The 15,660-nt window shown below is 49.3% G+C and overlaps 5 protein-coding genes across 5 annotated transcripts; all 5 read right to left on the bottom strand.

The window, feature by feature from the left end:
* Positions 1-69: 69 nt before the first annotated feature.
* On the bottom strand, positions 70-1,698 carry ONS95_005445 (uncharacterized protein; the record flags this gene model as incomplete). Its single annotated transcript, XM_058498854.1, has 2 exons — positions 70-1,221; positions 1,273-1,698. 2 exons carry the CDS (start codon positions 1,696-1,698, stop codon positions 70-72), a joined length of 1,578 nt encoding a protein of 525 aa, XP_058351120.1.
* A 1,118-nt stretch (positions 1,699-2,816) lies between these two features.
* Positions 2,817-3,353, bottom strand: ONS95_005444 (uncharacterized protein; the record flags this gene model as incomplete). The annotated part of the gene is made up of 1 exon (XM_058498853.1): positions 2,817-3,353. The coding sequence occupies one exon, from the start codon at positions 3,351-3,353 to the stop codon at positions 2,817-2,819; it is 537 nt and encodes a 178-aa protein (XP_058351119.1).
* A 213-nt stretch (positions 3,354-3,566) lies between these two features.
* ONS95_005443 (uncharacterized protein) lies at positions 3,567-4,262 on the bottom strand (the record flags this gene model as incomplete). The annotated part of the gene is made up of 1 exon (XM_058498852.1): positions 3,567-4,262. The coding sequence occupies one exon, from the start codon at positions 4,260-4,262 to the stop codon at positions 3,567-3,569; it is 696 nt and encodes a 231-aa protein (XP_058351118.1).
* Positions 4,263-5,372: 1,110 nt separating this feature from the next.
* On the bottom strand, positions 5,373-7,365 carry ONS95_005442 (uncharacterized protein). The gene has a single exon (XM_058498851.1). The coding sequence runs from the start codon at positions 6,875-6,877 to the stop codon at positions 5,597-5,599; it is 1,281 nt and encodes a 426-aa protein (XP_058351117.1). The 5' UTR covers positions 6,878-7,365; the 3' UTR covers positions 5,373-5,596.
* A 997-nt stretch (positions 7,366-8,362) lies between these two features.
* Positions 8,363-13,094, bottom strand: ONS95_005441 (uncharacterized protein). The gene is made up of 4 exons (XM_058498850.1): positions 11,302-13,094; positions 10,228-11,247; positions 9,917-10,153; positions 8,363-9,869 (listed from the first exon to the last, which is right to left on the bottom strand). Exons 1-4 carry the CDS (start codon positions 11,689-11,691, stop codon positions 8,727-8,729), a joined length of 2,790 nt encoding a protein of 929 aa, XP_058351116.1. The 5' UTR covers positions 11,692-13,094; the 3' UTR covers positions 8,363-8,726.
* Positions 13,095-15,660: the final 2,566 nt, after the last annotated feature.

Below are 15,660 nucleotides of genomic sequence, written 5' to 3'. Positions count from 1 at the left end.
GATAGCTTCAGATTTGAGATATATTTACAGAATTTCCAGAAATCTCAAATACATTGTTATATTGTCGAGTCACCCAGCCGATTTCGCCAAATTCTCTTTCATACTTCTCAGATTTCCCACTACTTTCCTCCTCAACCGACCAAACCTAAATCTAGACAAGCAACCAGACCTCTCGTAATTACTCTCAGCATCGCCTACAGCCACATTTCCTGGCTCGCGGTCTTCAATGTCTCCTTCCGCAATGTCAACCCTCGAAGTGGTAGGCAATGGTTTCCTGGAGATCTTCGGTGGGGAGTTTTGATTCGCATCACTGGAGAAGTAATCACCAATCTTGGGAGGTGGCAACGGCGATGAGCTCTTATGTGCCGTTAAAATTGTTTCCGGTGTCTCTGGCGGTGTCATGAGACCATGCTGCTGTCGTGCTGGTAGGTAGGTCTTGTATCTGGTTGACGGTGGAGTCACAACGGCGTAACCGAACGAGGCGGAACGGCTATTCGCAGGAGACTCGAGGGATTCGTCAGACAGAGCAGAGCTATCCTGGATGCTGGTCACAGATTCCAGGTGGGCTTCCTCTTCAGCGGATTCGGCCAATTGTCTTGGTGGCTCTGACGCCGGCGCAGCAATGGAGACTGTCTCGAGGTGAGACTGTTTAGGAACTTCGAAAGAAAAGGACGATTGGGGTATCGTTGCTGCAAAAGAAAATGTCGGTGCCGAATCTGACAGCACACTTGTATGGCTTGCCATTTTTCTGTTTATTTCTGCGCTTTTGTCTTTCAGAGCCACTCGTCTTCCGGGGCCTGGTCCCGAAGCAAGTCTGCTGGATGTCGCAGTGCTGCCTTTCGGGACGAAGCTCAAATCGAGAGAAGTGTTTTCGTCTGACTTTGCGATTCTGAACCCAGAAGTGGTACCACTTTTTTGATCCCTTCGGATACTTGACGCTGCAGTACCAGTTGTATCAACCTGGGCCTCCGCGGCGCAAGGTATTTGTTGAGAGGTACTTTCTTGTTGGTCTGAAAATACTGGTATCTTCTTTGATAGTGCATGTGTTGGAACCACGGGCCACTCAATGTTCGTTGTCTCGCCGACTCCTGATGAATTTGATGAATTTCTCATCCCAGTACTTTCAGCAGATGGGACGACAAATGGATCGTCCAGTGGCAGTTCTCTAACGGATACGTCCGGCGTCGTTCGGCCTTCACTATCAGTCACTTCGACAGCCGTCTTGAAAATGTCAGTATTATTCATCAGGTACGCACTGAATGAAACACATACCATATCATCTATCCCTCTCTCAAGGTCCTCTCTCATCAGCTGAGCCGCTTCCCTCATCAAAGAAATTTCTCTCGCCGCCCTCCTTTCAGCAGCCCTCTCTGCCTCCCGCTTCAACGCAACATATTCTTGTTTCGCTACGGCGTACCATTTACTATACACCTTATTGACTTGATTGAGATGAGGTTTCTTCTCGCTATTATGCTGTAATCTGCAGAGCATCAGATCGGCTAAGTCCTCAAGATTTTCTAGAGCCCTAGAATAGCTCTTCGTCTGGTCCATCTCGTTGAGGACTCGACTTCCTTGACGGCGGTAGTTGAATCCAACTTGATTCCCACATCTGAGACCTGGTTGTGTTATTCCGACACAGGTAAAGTCCTTGTCTGGATCCACTTTGAGGATCCGGCGGAAGTCCCAGTAGACTGTCATTTTTGAGGAGGAGAGAAACGGTGACAAGAGGAGTCTTGAAAGATTGGTGGCAATCGAAGATAACGGTTCTTGAGGTGTGCAAGCCAAGTTGCAAAGCAATTCAATCTCGGCAAGTGATATGACACACTGCGATCTTGGGAGACTGGAAAAATGGAAGGCTAATGAACGATAAAATTTCAGACTTGGATGTTCGAGCTACTCATGCAGCAAGAAGCCACAAATATATACTTCGCAGGTATGGACGAAGAACTCCTTACGCTATTCAGGTCAAGGAAGCTTCACGACAATAGAGGTTTCCAATCACATAGCCTCAAGTACAATGTCCCTGATGATCTGGAAGTGCAGCAGTTGAGCCCAGGGACTGCGCAGTAGACACAGCCTTGCCCAGCAACTTGCTGCTGCATAAAAGTTGTGACGGGCAATGTCGCATACATCCCCGTGTTGGTTTTCTTACCGGTCAGCCAACAGCGCCGCAGCTCACTACACCACTATCTACCCCACGATGCACAATCCCTGATACTGAAGGAATTAGACCACATGTCATCTGTCTGAATTCAGACAACGGCCGAGAAGTATGGAGACTAAGGTCCACTGAGCTTGTGTGTACCAGATGTTGTAACAGGCGGTGCTCTCCTTCTGTGGTGCCTCCTTCCTGATCAGGACGGCTTTGCTGCGGCCGCAGATAATTCTACCAGGATCCTAAAACCAACATCGCCAGGAGTCAAAGAAGGAGGATGACCAGTGGAACAGAACATGAAGCAGAAAATTGAAACATTGAAGAGACAATTCGATAGTATTCGGTTCCCTTTGTGTGAACCGACTATTAGTGCGTTGCAATAGACTCAATGTTCTTCAGTTTCTAGATTTGCAGAGAAAGCTGAGCTGGACTGCATGACCTCTCGCATTCTTCAACCTCATATTTGACCCGCTTAGGAGCTTGCGGAGTCCCGAAATAGACTGCAGCAGACCAGGCATGGCACAGCCATGCAGGTAACAGCTATAGTACACCTCTCCCTCAGATGCAGATATTTCAAGATATCTAGACCATTTCTGCAACCAATCATCAGTGTGAAGAGCCTTTTCAGTTCAGTGCTAAACTTACATCTTTACCATATCAATCATGCATAGTAGTTATTTGGTGTGGCAGTAGAAGTCTCTCCTCGTACGTCCTCTAAATCCTCTGCACCAAAGACCAGCTGTAATTGATCCCCACGTGCACAAACTTTGACCACTCGTTCTAAAGTTCTCGAGCACGATATCCCAGCGCCAGTATTTTTTAGTCCAGCCGAGGGATCTGAGTTTATGGCTAGAGCAACGAGTTCCGTGACAGAGTCCCAAGCACCGGAAGTGATATGTGAGAACATCACCGTATAGGTAACGGAAGCCAATGCAATGCCGCTGTACGTCAACAGCACGATAATCGAAACAACAACGGCAATAGAAATTCCGTAGCCATATCCATTCACAACAGCCTTCATTGTGAGCTTCAAAGAATCGTCATCTCCAGTGGGGGTGAAGTTGAAAGCAGAGCTTCCACTGCCATACAGTCCTTTTGTAGGTAGCATTTGCCGTGCCCACTGAAGTCTCCCCAAGCCGAGAAGAGACCCTTTGATCTTAGCACCATTTCCTACCCGCGACATTCCTTCTGTGATCATGACTGCGAGGATTGCTTCGATTGCATTAGCTGGCGAATGAGCTTCTGCAATTCCTTGAAAATCTCCAAGGCTGTTACAAAGAGAGCCGAACACCGAAAGTCCAGATCGTTCGAGGTCAGAATCAAGATGCTGAGCCCATGTCGGTGTGATTTTGACCTGTCTCCACAGTGATTGTCCATCGAACGTTCGCTTTTGCAATCTCCCTTTGCCAAATCAGTCTCGGGGTGATCCAGAAACTACCAGAGGTCCACCAAGAAAGGAAGACGAGGCAGTAGCATTGGCCCATCTTGCGTCGATAGTACAAGCCATCACTTGATCCGTTGAATTCAAATTGTCCCCAGGAATACAAGCCAGTGCACCTAGAGACGATAGCCCAAACGTTGTTTCTGGAAGATCAATCCATGTCACATTTACTGTTGTGCCGTTGCCAGTCCTAGAGTCAAACCATCTTCGTGTTCCCACCACATCATCCTCGAGTTGAACCAAAGGGTACTCAGAGCCTCGATCAAACCTGGGGAACTGAACCATGATGTTGACGCTGTTCTGGTTACATCTCACAAAAGATATGGGCTGCAAAGCTTCGATGGAGAAAAGGATGTCATCGTAGTGACAAAAGCTCGGGCTCAGTCCGTGGACACAGAAGTCCGTATTTGCGAGTGTCCAGAACCTCGAGGTCTTGGAAACGACATCGGCAAGACTAGATAGAGGCGTTGTCGCGACTGTAAGCTCTGGCTGGAATATAAATGGGCCTTTAAAACGAATAGCGAGTTTGTGAAGGGCGCGGCGACCGGAAAGAACGGTATTCTCAGGCATCCATAGGCGGAGGTCGAGGGAGGTGATTGAAAGGTCTTTGTTGGCCAGAATGAAAAGAGTTCTTTTCATATGAGCCCATGATTCGACGGATGGCATGTGTCGTTGTGAGATTTGGGACAAGTCTCCTCCGGAAGGGATAAGTTATCCAGTGCCGTTGGATATATGTCGTGGTATTGCCTATCAACATAAAAATCTGTACCACCTGCTTTCCAGTTTCGAAGCACTGGCTGAGCTGCCACAGCTGCTGCAGGTCCACTTATCAAAAGGTTAGCTTCTCAATCGAAATTCTCGTCTTGTATGATGTGTCTATCCTTGACGCTGAGACCTCAGGACTTTGAAAATGCAAATGCCATACGTACACTGTAGCAGCAAGGAGGGTGAACAAGACCAGAACCACGACCAAAAGCCCCTTATCTCTACGTGAATCAAATCTTGCAGATAAAGTGGCAATAAACTCTCTGGACCAGAGAAATGATATCTTCCCAAGGTCAAACCCGGATGCTAATGCGCCAAACGGAATCCCTGTCCGACATAACTGATATCGAAGCAACGAGAACGCGATACAGGACAACGACGATACAACCATCAACTCAAGAAGCTTAGCAGAGAACTGTAGTCCAAGGAACTTCAAATTGTCTTGTCCCTGGAGACCTGAAAGCTCTGATCCAATGTAAAGCCCTCGCAGGTTGAGTATCGAAAGTGCCACGGCAGTTGAAATCGGCAGGATGTGAACTAATGAAAGATAACATGCTAGGCGGACATCTTGGTACAATGCGATCTTCTTCTCTTCAGTGGCACAGTTTCCGTTCGATTCCTCGAGGAAGAAGTTAACACAGCCTAAGCCAAGGCTACGAAGAAGCTTTTGACTTCTGGAACTGATGGGCAACTGCTTGTTCGGGATGTGTTCCCTCCATCACTGTCTCTACTAAGTACCAGAATCAGGGGGATATCAAACAATGTATGTCAACTGGAAACTCACCTCCCAATTTCAGGTGCCATAGTCATCGCTCTCTGCCTGATTGCCTCGTTGTCTTGATATTCTGAAATCCCAAGCAATCTTTGGTTGAAGTGCTTCTTTTACTTCCAAGCCGATGGAAGCTGGGAGAGAATGAGGATCGCAGCCTTGAGTGATCTGGTCCTGGGAAAACTCCCGAAATCATGACTTACTGGATACAGTCCTGAAGGAAATTTGGCGGCAAATGTCTTGTCGCTCCCGAGACACTTCAAAAGAGGAAACACACTCCGCCAATGCTCTCCGTTCAAGGAATCTCCACAGTCAAGACCATCTCAGGTTCTAAGGCCTTGAGAGACAAAGATATCAAGCCTTCTGAAACAACTTCGAAAGAAGACATGCTAGAGACAGCCACCTCTCCCACTGCTAGTCGAGATGGTACAAGAATGTGATGGATTATACTTAGCATAAGCAATTATCAATCCTCTTTACCAGCGACATAGACATCAAAGACACAATGCCAAACGCCAGGAGCAAATGTCTTCACTCTCTCCACATGCTCCGTCGTAACCGTCCTACCATCACCCGCTCCAATCAACCACTGCTCCAAAATTTTCCCAATCTCGACCTTCCTCGATTCAATATCTTCCACACCCACATTCTCATGCAAATGCAGCCACCCACCTCCTCTCAACATCCCAATCGCCATCTCCCAAGAAAGTTCGCTCGTAGGCAACAATCCGCAATTCACATGCATGATCCTTCCACTTTCCAGCCGACCATCCATCTCCACTCTCTGAAGTCTCTCCAGCGCTTTAGCATTATCCTCCAAAAACACCACAATCCTCTCCTCGCCTCCCTCCCCACCCTCCCCATCCCCAACAACAACCCTAACAGACCACCCATTCGCAAGCGCCCCCCTCCTCAACCCCTCCACAGACCAAGGATTCAACTCCCACCCCACCACCCTCCCCATCCCCATCCTCGCATAACTAAACACAAAATAACCAATACCCGCATACAGATCCACCGCCGTCGCCGCCTCGATCTCCCCCTCCTCGACATCCCGTGACGTGAACTCCCCACTGTGTCTATGAAAATCCAGAATCCTCGCCTTCTCCTTCACATTCCCACGGCTGAACATCGTGTACCGCGGCGCCCAGACCTGCACGATCCCATTCTGCTTCGTGCTGACCCAGAACGCATGCTGGAAATCCTCTTCCCTAGGATTCTGATCTGGAGATAGTGCAGGTCCGAAGTCTCCGTAGAGCATGATCAGGCCGCTTGGTGTGCGGAGGATGTTTTCAGATGCTGGGGAAGAAGTCTGCGCGGTCCGGTTTTTCTCTTCTGCGGCGAGTGGTGCTCCGCCAGGAGGGGGATGTGAATCCTTGTTGAGGGGAATCCCGGAGTTGACTGCAAGGTGGGTGAGATTTCCTTTGCCTTCCCGTTTCGATATGTTGTCCAGTACCGATTTCCATAGCTCGTTCATAGTCTCAGATGAGATCTCAGACCCAAGAATACCGCTCCACTCGTCTCCAAAGCTACCAGGCGGCAAGAGAACCATCGGAGGATAGACAACCCATCGTTTCGCTGTGCAGGATAGCAACTCATTGACGTGGACTTGGATCGTGGCTTGGAGCTCAGCAGGTAGTCTGCTCAGCCATATTTTCACAGCTTCTTCAATTGGGTTGATAGGTTTAAATTTGGGTTTTGGTGGCCTTTCTTGATTTGAGACTCGATGAACTTTGGACGGCGACATTGGTACTCTTTTTGGTCTCAATCACTATCGTTGATATATTTTGCCTGTGAAGGTCCTAGAACGCAATCGAGTTCTTCCGAGACGCCGTTGTGAGCAATCCCTTCGTTTCAGGCACTCCGGAGTTTTTCTCCGAAATTATTCGGAGAATCTCGATCCTACAAGCCAGGCTCTTTTCCAACCTTCGCGATCTTCAAATTTTAGAACCGTGGGAGCTCGAATTTCACAGGGCCCCGACGGGCTGACGTTGCCCAGAACTTCATCTACCTAACTGGGAGAAATTCGGAGCATTTTGTCCTGGTGTTTTCGATCACGTGACAATCGACATCCATTCTCTTCCTCGAGCTCGCGAGGGTGATATAAATTATCAACAAAAGTGTCCCGTGCCCTCCCTCAAAAACATTAATAATAACCAAATCTAATTCCTTCTCAATCCCCCACCTCATCTCCCCCATCCCAATCTCACCTTCACCCACTACTTAGTCCCCTACATCCGTACCACCCACCATCCCCCCATCGGCCCCCCTCCCCGCCTCCGACCTCCCCCTCCCCCCTCCCACCACTCACCTCCCCCCTCCCAGACCTCTCCAGGATTTTGTTGCACGTCTAACGGAGTTCACGCCCGGGCATGAGCAGTCCAGACATCTAGGAATCCCCAAAGCCATCGGCAGCGGCGGCGTTTCCGTCGGAGCAGATGGTCCTTCGCTTCGTTGCTTAGGTCTTGTAAGCAAGTTACTGGACTGGACGGGAGGGAACTTGCCGCCGGTTCTGAGGCGAGGAGAAGCGAGAAAGAACGCCCAAAATCTGGCTGGCCTGGAAACCAACTTTTCTTTAGAGAGTTCCTTCTTCATGGCAAGATATTGAGTGGAAAAGTTATGCTTGAGCTTTACTTGAACTGCCTTCCTACCTACAAATCTGTAATTCTTTCAAGTAGAATTTTGCCAATTCTGCCAAGATATCAGCAGCTGGCCCGGCTACACGCAGGAATCAATATATGAGGCCGGAGGAAACATCCGGATGGAAGGTTTCTGACTTCGGTAGAAGGTATGGGTACGGCGTGGCATGACATAAATGGTACTACGTTAGCGAGGTTAGGTAACCTCCGTAAGGTAGGTTTGATGTGAGACGCTTTACTAACCAGACACATGACCTGGTTTGGATGGATTGGATGGACTGTTTGTTCCTGGCCTTTGGATTTTAGCATTTGGCCTGAAATAGGGAGATATTGTGATTCGACTCGATTGTATTGGGGGAAAGAAAAGATGCTCAACTTAACAAATTGCGTTGATTGGATTAGATACCATTGAATAGATGCTCCTTTCATCCAGTCTCACTCAATACGCCATTTGTCCAATCGACGTTCCAGAGGAAACCAGGTGCCAAGAACAAGACTCTCACCAATCTCCTCCATTCCAGTCTTCAGTCGTAAGTCAACACAAGAACCCTATCAAATCAAATCACAAGACAAGTAGCTAAACAAGACACATTCTTTCATAAAGTCTTATCTTGATCTTATTGTACTATACTATATACGCCGGGTACACCAGTGGTATTAAATATCAGCAATCCACACCTGTTCCTTTCTCAAAAAGCTCCTCTCACTATGTTTCTCCCCACTCTTCTCATCTCGCTCCTCTTATATCCATCTCGTACATCTAGCTTAGCTTCCCTTTCGTTCCCTTTTCCCCACAACGAAGAAGGTATATTTCAACATACAACAAATAAAAATATTGACAGCGATAGTCGATAAAGCATTACAGACAAAGCAAACGAATTCCACCGTTTAGACGCCGCCCAAAAAGGTTATCGATGCTAAAAAGGACGGCAATTTTCAAAGAAATGTCTGGACCTTCTATCGGCCACCAAGAGCGCTCAATCTGGCACCCGCAGGTCTGCGCATCATGTTTGGTTTCCCGATGTGCTCGTTACCGCTCAACCCCTCGTTCTCGCTTCGTCCTTCCAACTCCTCATCGCTGTCCTCGACAATCTTTGTTGGGATATCAGTCCCAATGTTGTATTGCTGGCTGCTCCTTTCAGGAGTGGTTGTGACGCTCGCAATCGACATGGAGGTACTCGATCTGTTGTGGATGAGATCTGGGGTTGGGGGAATGCTTGACGCGCGTCCACTTGGGTTTAGGTGGCTGTCATCTCCAGTCTCGGATCCACCATTGGAGTGACCATCATCACTGGTGGTGATTGTGGACAAGTTGCTCGCGCGGTGGTGGCCACGAGCCTCCTTCAAAGCCAATTCTTCGGCCTCGACCTCGGCATCGTGAGCGAGTTGAAGACCCTCGACAGCAGCAGCGCACTGCTCACTGATGTTTCGGATGATATGAGCAATGGCATCAGTCTTGTCCTTCAAATGACGATCGGCAACGTCCACGATGCTCATCTGGCTGTATCGCTTGCTGTTGCGAAGACCATTGTTCAGACGCTTTTCCATTTCTGGGGTCATGTCATCGCCACTCGTGCTGTTTCTGTAGGCACGAGATTCCAGTGCAGGGGACAGCTCGCCATTCTCCTCGTTCTTGGCCTCCTCGGCAATATCCTCAAGGTCACCCTCCTCCTCATCGTAACCGTGCTCAATGTACTCGACCAACTCGGGGCTCTTCCCAAGAGTTCGGACAATGTGCTCCATGTGATGAGTTTGACCACTGATCAAGGCGCGCAGGTGGAGAACAACACGTTGAGCCTCATCTCTCTGGCGAAGGATGGTGACATTGGTGTGTTGGAGAGCTGCGAGCTCCTTCTTGTTACGCTTTCGCTCACGCTCAAGTTCCTCGGCGATCTCCTGCTGGAGGACCAAAGCTTCAAGAGCATCGTCACGTTGCTTCTCGGTACCGGAAAGACGAACAGTGAGGCGGGCAGCATCGTCCTTCTGTTGGTCGATAAGTCCAGAAAGGCGTCTGTTCTCACGCTTGTGGTTCTCGATCTTGACCTTGAGATCTTGAGTCTCCTTGGTGAGCTGCTCAGCAAAGGCTTGGAATTTGAGGAACTACAATTTGTCAGTCGATGAAGATAATGCATTCCGAAGGAGCATACCTGCTGCTTCCAGCTCTCAAGTTCCTCCACGAGGAAGTTGTTTCTCTTGGTGACCTTGCCGAGTTCGGTATCCATACGACCCTTGAGGTTGATGAAGTCTTGCCAAGCCTCCAGCGCGTCTCGGGAATATTGATTCCTCTCACGAACAATCTCGTTCAGGTGTCTCATTGAGACCTTGGTCATGAGTGGTTTCTTGACAGCTCCGCCAAACACAGCCTTCATCCCAGTGTTTCTTCCCTGTTGTGAAACAATGATCAGCAAACGTGCGACTTATACCCACCCCGGATTATATGAGATCAGACGAAACTTACCATTTTCTCGCAAACGTGATCCATGACGGCCATGATGGAATCCTGGTTCCACCACTCGGGGTCCTGGATTGATTCGACCTCTCCACGCATAACAATGATCTGTCCAGCGGGAACCAATTTTCCTCCGCCGTAGGCAGACCGGAGATGTTGCGGAACTCCCGAAGGTGTCACATCGCCGTTGAGAGCCTGTGTCATTCGGTTGACCATCTTGGTGCGTTGACCAGCAGATAATGCGGTCGGTGGGCTAGATGTCAGGACGAAGTTGCGATCCAAGTCGACGACCAGAGCATCGGTAGGTGCGGTGAAAAGCGACCTGCACTCGGCGGTGATACCAAGAATGTATGGGCCAGGTTCCTGAACCAACTCCTTCGCATGTCTTGCATGTACAACTGGAACATAGAGGCCACTCCACTCATATACGCGAACACAGTAACGGATTGTCTCGGCTGCCACTGTGAGCATAGCAGGGTAGTGACTGACAAAGACAATGCGACGAGTTGGCGACAAAGCTGCTTCTATCACACCAACAATGTTGGGAATGGACAAGCAAGAAAACAATGGCCACATGGCGAAGTTCTGGAATCCGGTTGGCGACGAAGGGAATTGATAACAGAGGGCGTAATCTTTCATATCAATTCGGACCAAGTCGTTCAGTCTGGGTGCTGGGAAACTCAGAATGCGAGAAACCTCCTCGGCATGGAAAAGGTTAGTAGCCTTGTTCCAGTGGATCCACATGCCACGAAGATAGTCACCCAAAAGGTTGTACAATGGGTATCGAGACAAGAATGACAGGCAGTACGGAATCCAGTATGTCTCATCTGGAGAGTCGTAAAAGTCCGACTCGGTTCGCCTCCGGAGGTCTCGAATAGTTTCGGCCCGCTTCTCATCTGCTCTCGACCAGACGCGAAGAGCAATACCGTAAAGAGTATGAGAAGAATCCTGTTGAAGCACGAAAGAATGATGCACACAGTGCGGTTGGCTGCGTCCAGTGCAGATCTCTACGTCGTGTGGGAAACAAGCCTACATATATGTTAGTATGGTCATTGACTTTGAATCAACGAAATTTTCTCTTACCCTCATGGCAGCATGGAGCGCTCTGGCAATTTCATTATCCTGTTCCAATCTGGGACTGCTACCAAGAATCTCGGGCAGCCAAAACTGCCCAACAGCTCCCTTCATATGTCCAATCTTTCCCTGTGCTGGAGCTGGAGCCTTCACCCATTGCGATGGCTCTCTTCCAACACCGCACACCATGTACGCATGGGTGAGCGTCTTGGGTGTTCGTTGTTGAGGCTTGACATTGAGAGTCGAAGGAATTGGCTGGGTGATCCGGGAGTGGAGGGAAGAAGTTCTGCTTGGGATGATCAAGTTTTGATCAGTCTGGTCTCGAGTACCAGGACGACCCTCGCGGTCTCCAGTCCTTGGACGGACGAAAGAAGAGTGGTTATTAAGTGATGGCCCCATGGTTGTTGTCGGGGAGGTCTGTTGTGAAGTTGGTGTATTGACTCTGCAGAGCCCCTCGGATGCTTATGTTTCGAAATATGCCTGACACGAGCTCGAGCGTATGTAAGTTTCGCTATGGGCTTAACGATTACTAGAAAGGAGTGTTGTGTCTTTCTGGAAAAGAAGGAACGACGGTAGGTGTGCTTTGACGTTGACGTTACTAGACTGGACTCTGGCTGCTCGTCTACCAGCAAGCTGCAGAAAAGGTCCTCGGGGTGCTGGGAAGATGAAGATAGCTCACGCAACAGAGTTGAAGCCGCAAATCAACTTGTGATTTGAACAGACAGCGTCTGCGTTGCAGGAGTGTTGCAGCAGACCGACAAATGCAGTATGATGCAGGAGTGAGGGGGGAGAAGAGAGAAAGGGAAGAGAAGGAAAGGAAGGGAGAGCGATTGGAGAGGAGCAGGAGCAGGAGCAGGAGCAGAGAGTAGGATGAGGAGTGAGGAGATCGGACAGAGAGAGAAACGGCGTGCTGCCCCCTGCCCCCTGCCCCCTGCTCCCACGTCTGTGCCCCCTGTCAAGTTCAATCCCAAGCCCGACGGGGGCTGCCCCCTTCTGGGCCTCTGGCTCCCTCAACCCTGCCAGGGGCCCAAGCTTCCCCTGAGGAGAACGAGTGCGCTCAGCGCAGAGGAGATTAATATTGGATTCGAGTCGTTCTCCTGGGATGGGATGGGATGGGATGGGATGTCTAGGCTGGAAGGGGCATAGTGATCACTCGATAGCGTCCGATTATTCTCCTGAGTTCAGTGCACTCGCTTTCCTTTCCTTTCCTTCAGACTTTCTCCCCATCCGATCCGTTGCTTCTCAGTACCAGGACCAGCAGCAGCCAATGATATCGTCTAGAGCCATGACGGCTACACCCTTTAACCCTTTAGACAGATCTGTCCTGCTGTGAATTCTAATCTTTGGCACCTCGGCACCGTCTGATCCAGTCGTTCTGGGCATCAGCAACTAAGTAGAGCATCCCAATGCCGTGTTTTCACAAGGGATTCCGATTCCAAACCAAACATTGTTAACTGGGCCCATGATTCAGTGGTGCACTTCGGGTGGCCAACATCCCCCACTCAGGTGCACGCTGCCATGTTGTCTCTCCACTTTGACCCCGTCGGCACCAACAGCCAACGCTGGCTATGACCAATCGGCGCCGAGGAGGTGTTGTCTGAGAGCAGATTTGCAATGCGTCCAGGGCTTCCCATTTGCTCGCGAGGGGATGTGAACATGAGACCCGCTGCGACATGAAGTCCTGAGGGTGAACGGGCCTGCTTTGGACTGGGAGGAAGAGGAAGAGGAAGCGGAGAGGAAGAGGAACCAAGAAGCAGGGGGCGGCCAGTACTGTAGCTGCTGCAGGGGCAGGCCAGGGCAAGATCTTCGGCCACAAGCGAAGCAGTCCGCCGCTGAAATCTACAGTAACGCTTGCCCACCCACACTCACGCTTGATTTTGATGGTGCAGCCAGCCCCTGACTCCCAATTGACCAATGGCACTGGGCTTCAGGCACAACTTCTGGCTCTGGTATCCCACAGAGACTGAGGACTCCATTTCTTTTATTTCCCGTGCTGCAGCCAGCTGCACTGCGTTGGGTCACTAGTACTTGGGTGCGAGTCGGATGCAATGCAAATCCCGATGGATCGAAGAAATGTGACGCCTGCCTGGAGCGAAAGCTACAGTATTGTTGGTATGTTTCATTTCTCGGACATCTCCACAGTCCAAAGGCTGAAATCCTGACATGCTAAAAGGTTGAAGACGGCAGCTTGAATAAGTTCCTTTTGCCTCCCTCTCCCTCGTCCCTCCCTCCTCCCTCCTCCCTCCTCCCTCCTCCCTCCTCCCTCCTCCCCGTCCATCACTAACGTCCACCAACGGTCTTAGGGCGGGGTCGATGTGATAAGGACAGAGCAGCTTGCATATCAAATTAATACGCGGCTGATTTAAGGGGTCGAGCACAAAGACAGCCGGGGAATCCCTCACGGTACCCGTAACCGAACAATCCTCAGGCCAAAATACCTTCCGCTAAGGTAAACAGCGATGCAAACCGGGAGATCTACTCATAATTAATTAATACACGACATAAGATAGGCATTAGTGGTAGGAAGCGAGGCCATAAAAAGAAGCATAATTGCTGCATAATCCCGCAACAATTGATCACAAAGGACTCGGCATGCGTCAACAAACAAAAACAATGAGCAAATCCGATGATTCTGATGCTCTTATCACATTTCTCCATACCCCAAGCTGGAGGAGGAGGGAGGAGCAAATTAAGCCTCAAATCCGAAGCGATGTGAGACGATCACAGAAAAGCATGCGATGCAACGCTAGAACAATCAAACGCCACGGCTCCGCACCGCATCTGATCTGGTCGTTCCTGCGGCTTGCCCTGAAGCTAACCACTTCCCGCCAGAGGTAGCATCACCTCAAATCAAAACCATCACATCTCACAAAGACATTCAGGGGTAAACAAGGCCATTGACAATCCCCATGTCTCTCAACTCTTCATTCGTCCAAGGTCTGCGACCGTTTGGAAAAAAAAGAAGAAAAAAGAAATATCGGAAGAATAACGACATGTCCATCAAACTTCAGCATGCTGACACCTCTATCAGTCAGTTATCAGCTTTGGTTATCCCAACTCCCAGCTTATCAATTACACCACATCCACATGCCCCGAACCACTAAGTCAAAATCCCACCCATTCCCGATCACCAGCTGGCCCGATCCTCGGTATCTTCCACCCTAGTCTGTCTAGACTCTGCGGAGGTAGAGCAACAGGAGATTACCGTGGCTGACCAAGACGCACACTTCCAAGCGGCCGTCTTACCCTCCCCTCCATTTACTCCGTAGACCGTCTGCAACTAAAACCTCGTACAGTAAGTAGCCTTCCTAGTGCTGGAGTTTAAACCCCCTTCACTCCTTGCCTTACGGCGAGGACTTCGGACGACGAGCCACGCGTATGCAACGACTCGGGACGAGCTTCAAGACTTGGGATGAAAGGAGCTCTGTTACTTTTGATGCTGATGTCACGCATATTTTGAGGCTCCTTTCCATCTGGCTGGGATTTTGTGAGTATGGGCGTTGACGTTGGCGGTGGTTTGGGATGAGTGGGTTACATCGACGAAGTGACATCTAGTGATGAAGTTTTCGAGCTGGAACACTCACTTCTTTCACGCTCGCATTCGTCTTATTAACGAGAGCTTGTCAAAGTTGACTGGCTACGTCCTCTGTGAAGGGACATCAAGACTAGCATTCTATTTGCTTTTCATTTTGAAGGTATTCCTACAAGCTGATGATCTGACGGCTTCAATTCGTCGCGTTGTCCAATCCTATTCATATCATATCAACAGACCAGAAGTAGTTCTCTTTACTCATGTGCTTGCTTTTCCATATCGAATCGACGGGTATTTTCGTTCATCTTGCATCTTTTTAAGGCTGAAAATATATTACACCTCTATCTGTATCGGCTACTTCTTTTCCCGCATAGAGACTTTTCCAAATCTCGGGTTGTGATCTTTCCAATGTTATATCTCAATGAGGACATCTTGGGGGCTCCCTTGCAGCCTGTCGTACCGAAGGCGCTACTCTGAATCGTTCAGCTGTCTTCAGCTAGGTCAAACGTAAACGTTTGATTTGTAGTGTGTGACTCTTAGCGGTCAAGTTTCTTTTTTCAAATCCGATAATAGCATCAACTCAATATCTATATTGAAATCCGAAATTAGAAGCCAGTTCAAAAGTGTCCAAAACATTTCAACTTTCAAGGAAGACCATCACTCTCTATAAAATCAGATATCAAAAGAAGCTCGCTCCATATCCAGCTTGCAATTATTCCAACGACATCGAGGTCAAGCCAATATTAAGTCACACTTCCCACATTCAGATCCAGCAAACCCACACCTCCCCCCCCTCCCAAAACAAAATTCAAACCCTAAACTTAGCCACCCTTCTT

The sequence above is a fragment of the Cadophora gregata genome (genome assembly GCF_030347475.1).
Source record: "Cadophora gregata isolate MNR1 chromosome Unknown scaffold_16, whole genome shotgun sequence".
Lineage (NCBI taxonomy): Eukaryota > Fungi > Ascomycota > Leotiomycetes > Helotiales > Ploettnerulaceae > Cadophora > Cadophora gregata.
This window is presented reverse-complemented; position numbering and strand designations above follow the sequence as displayed.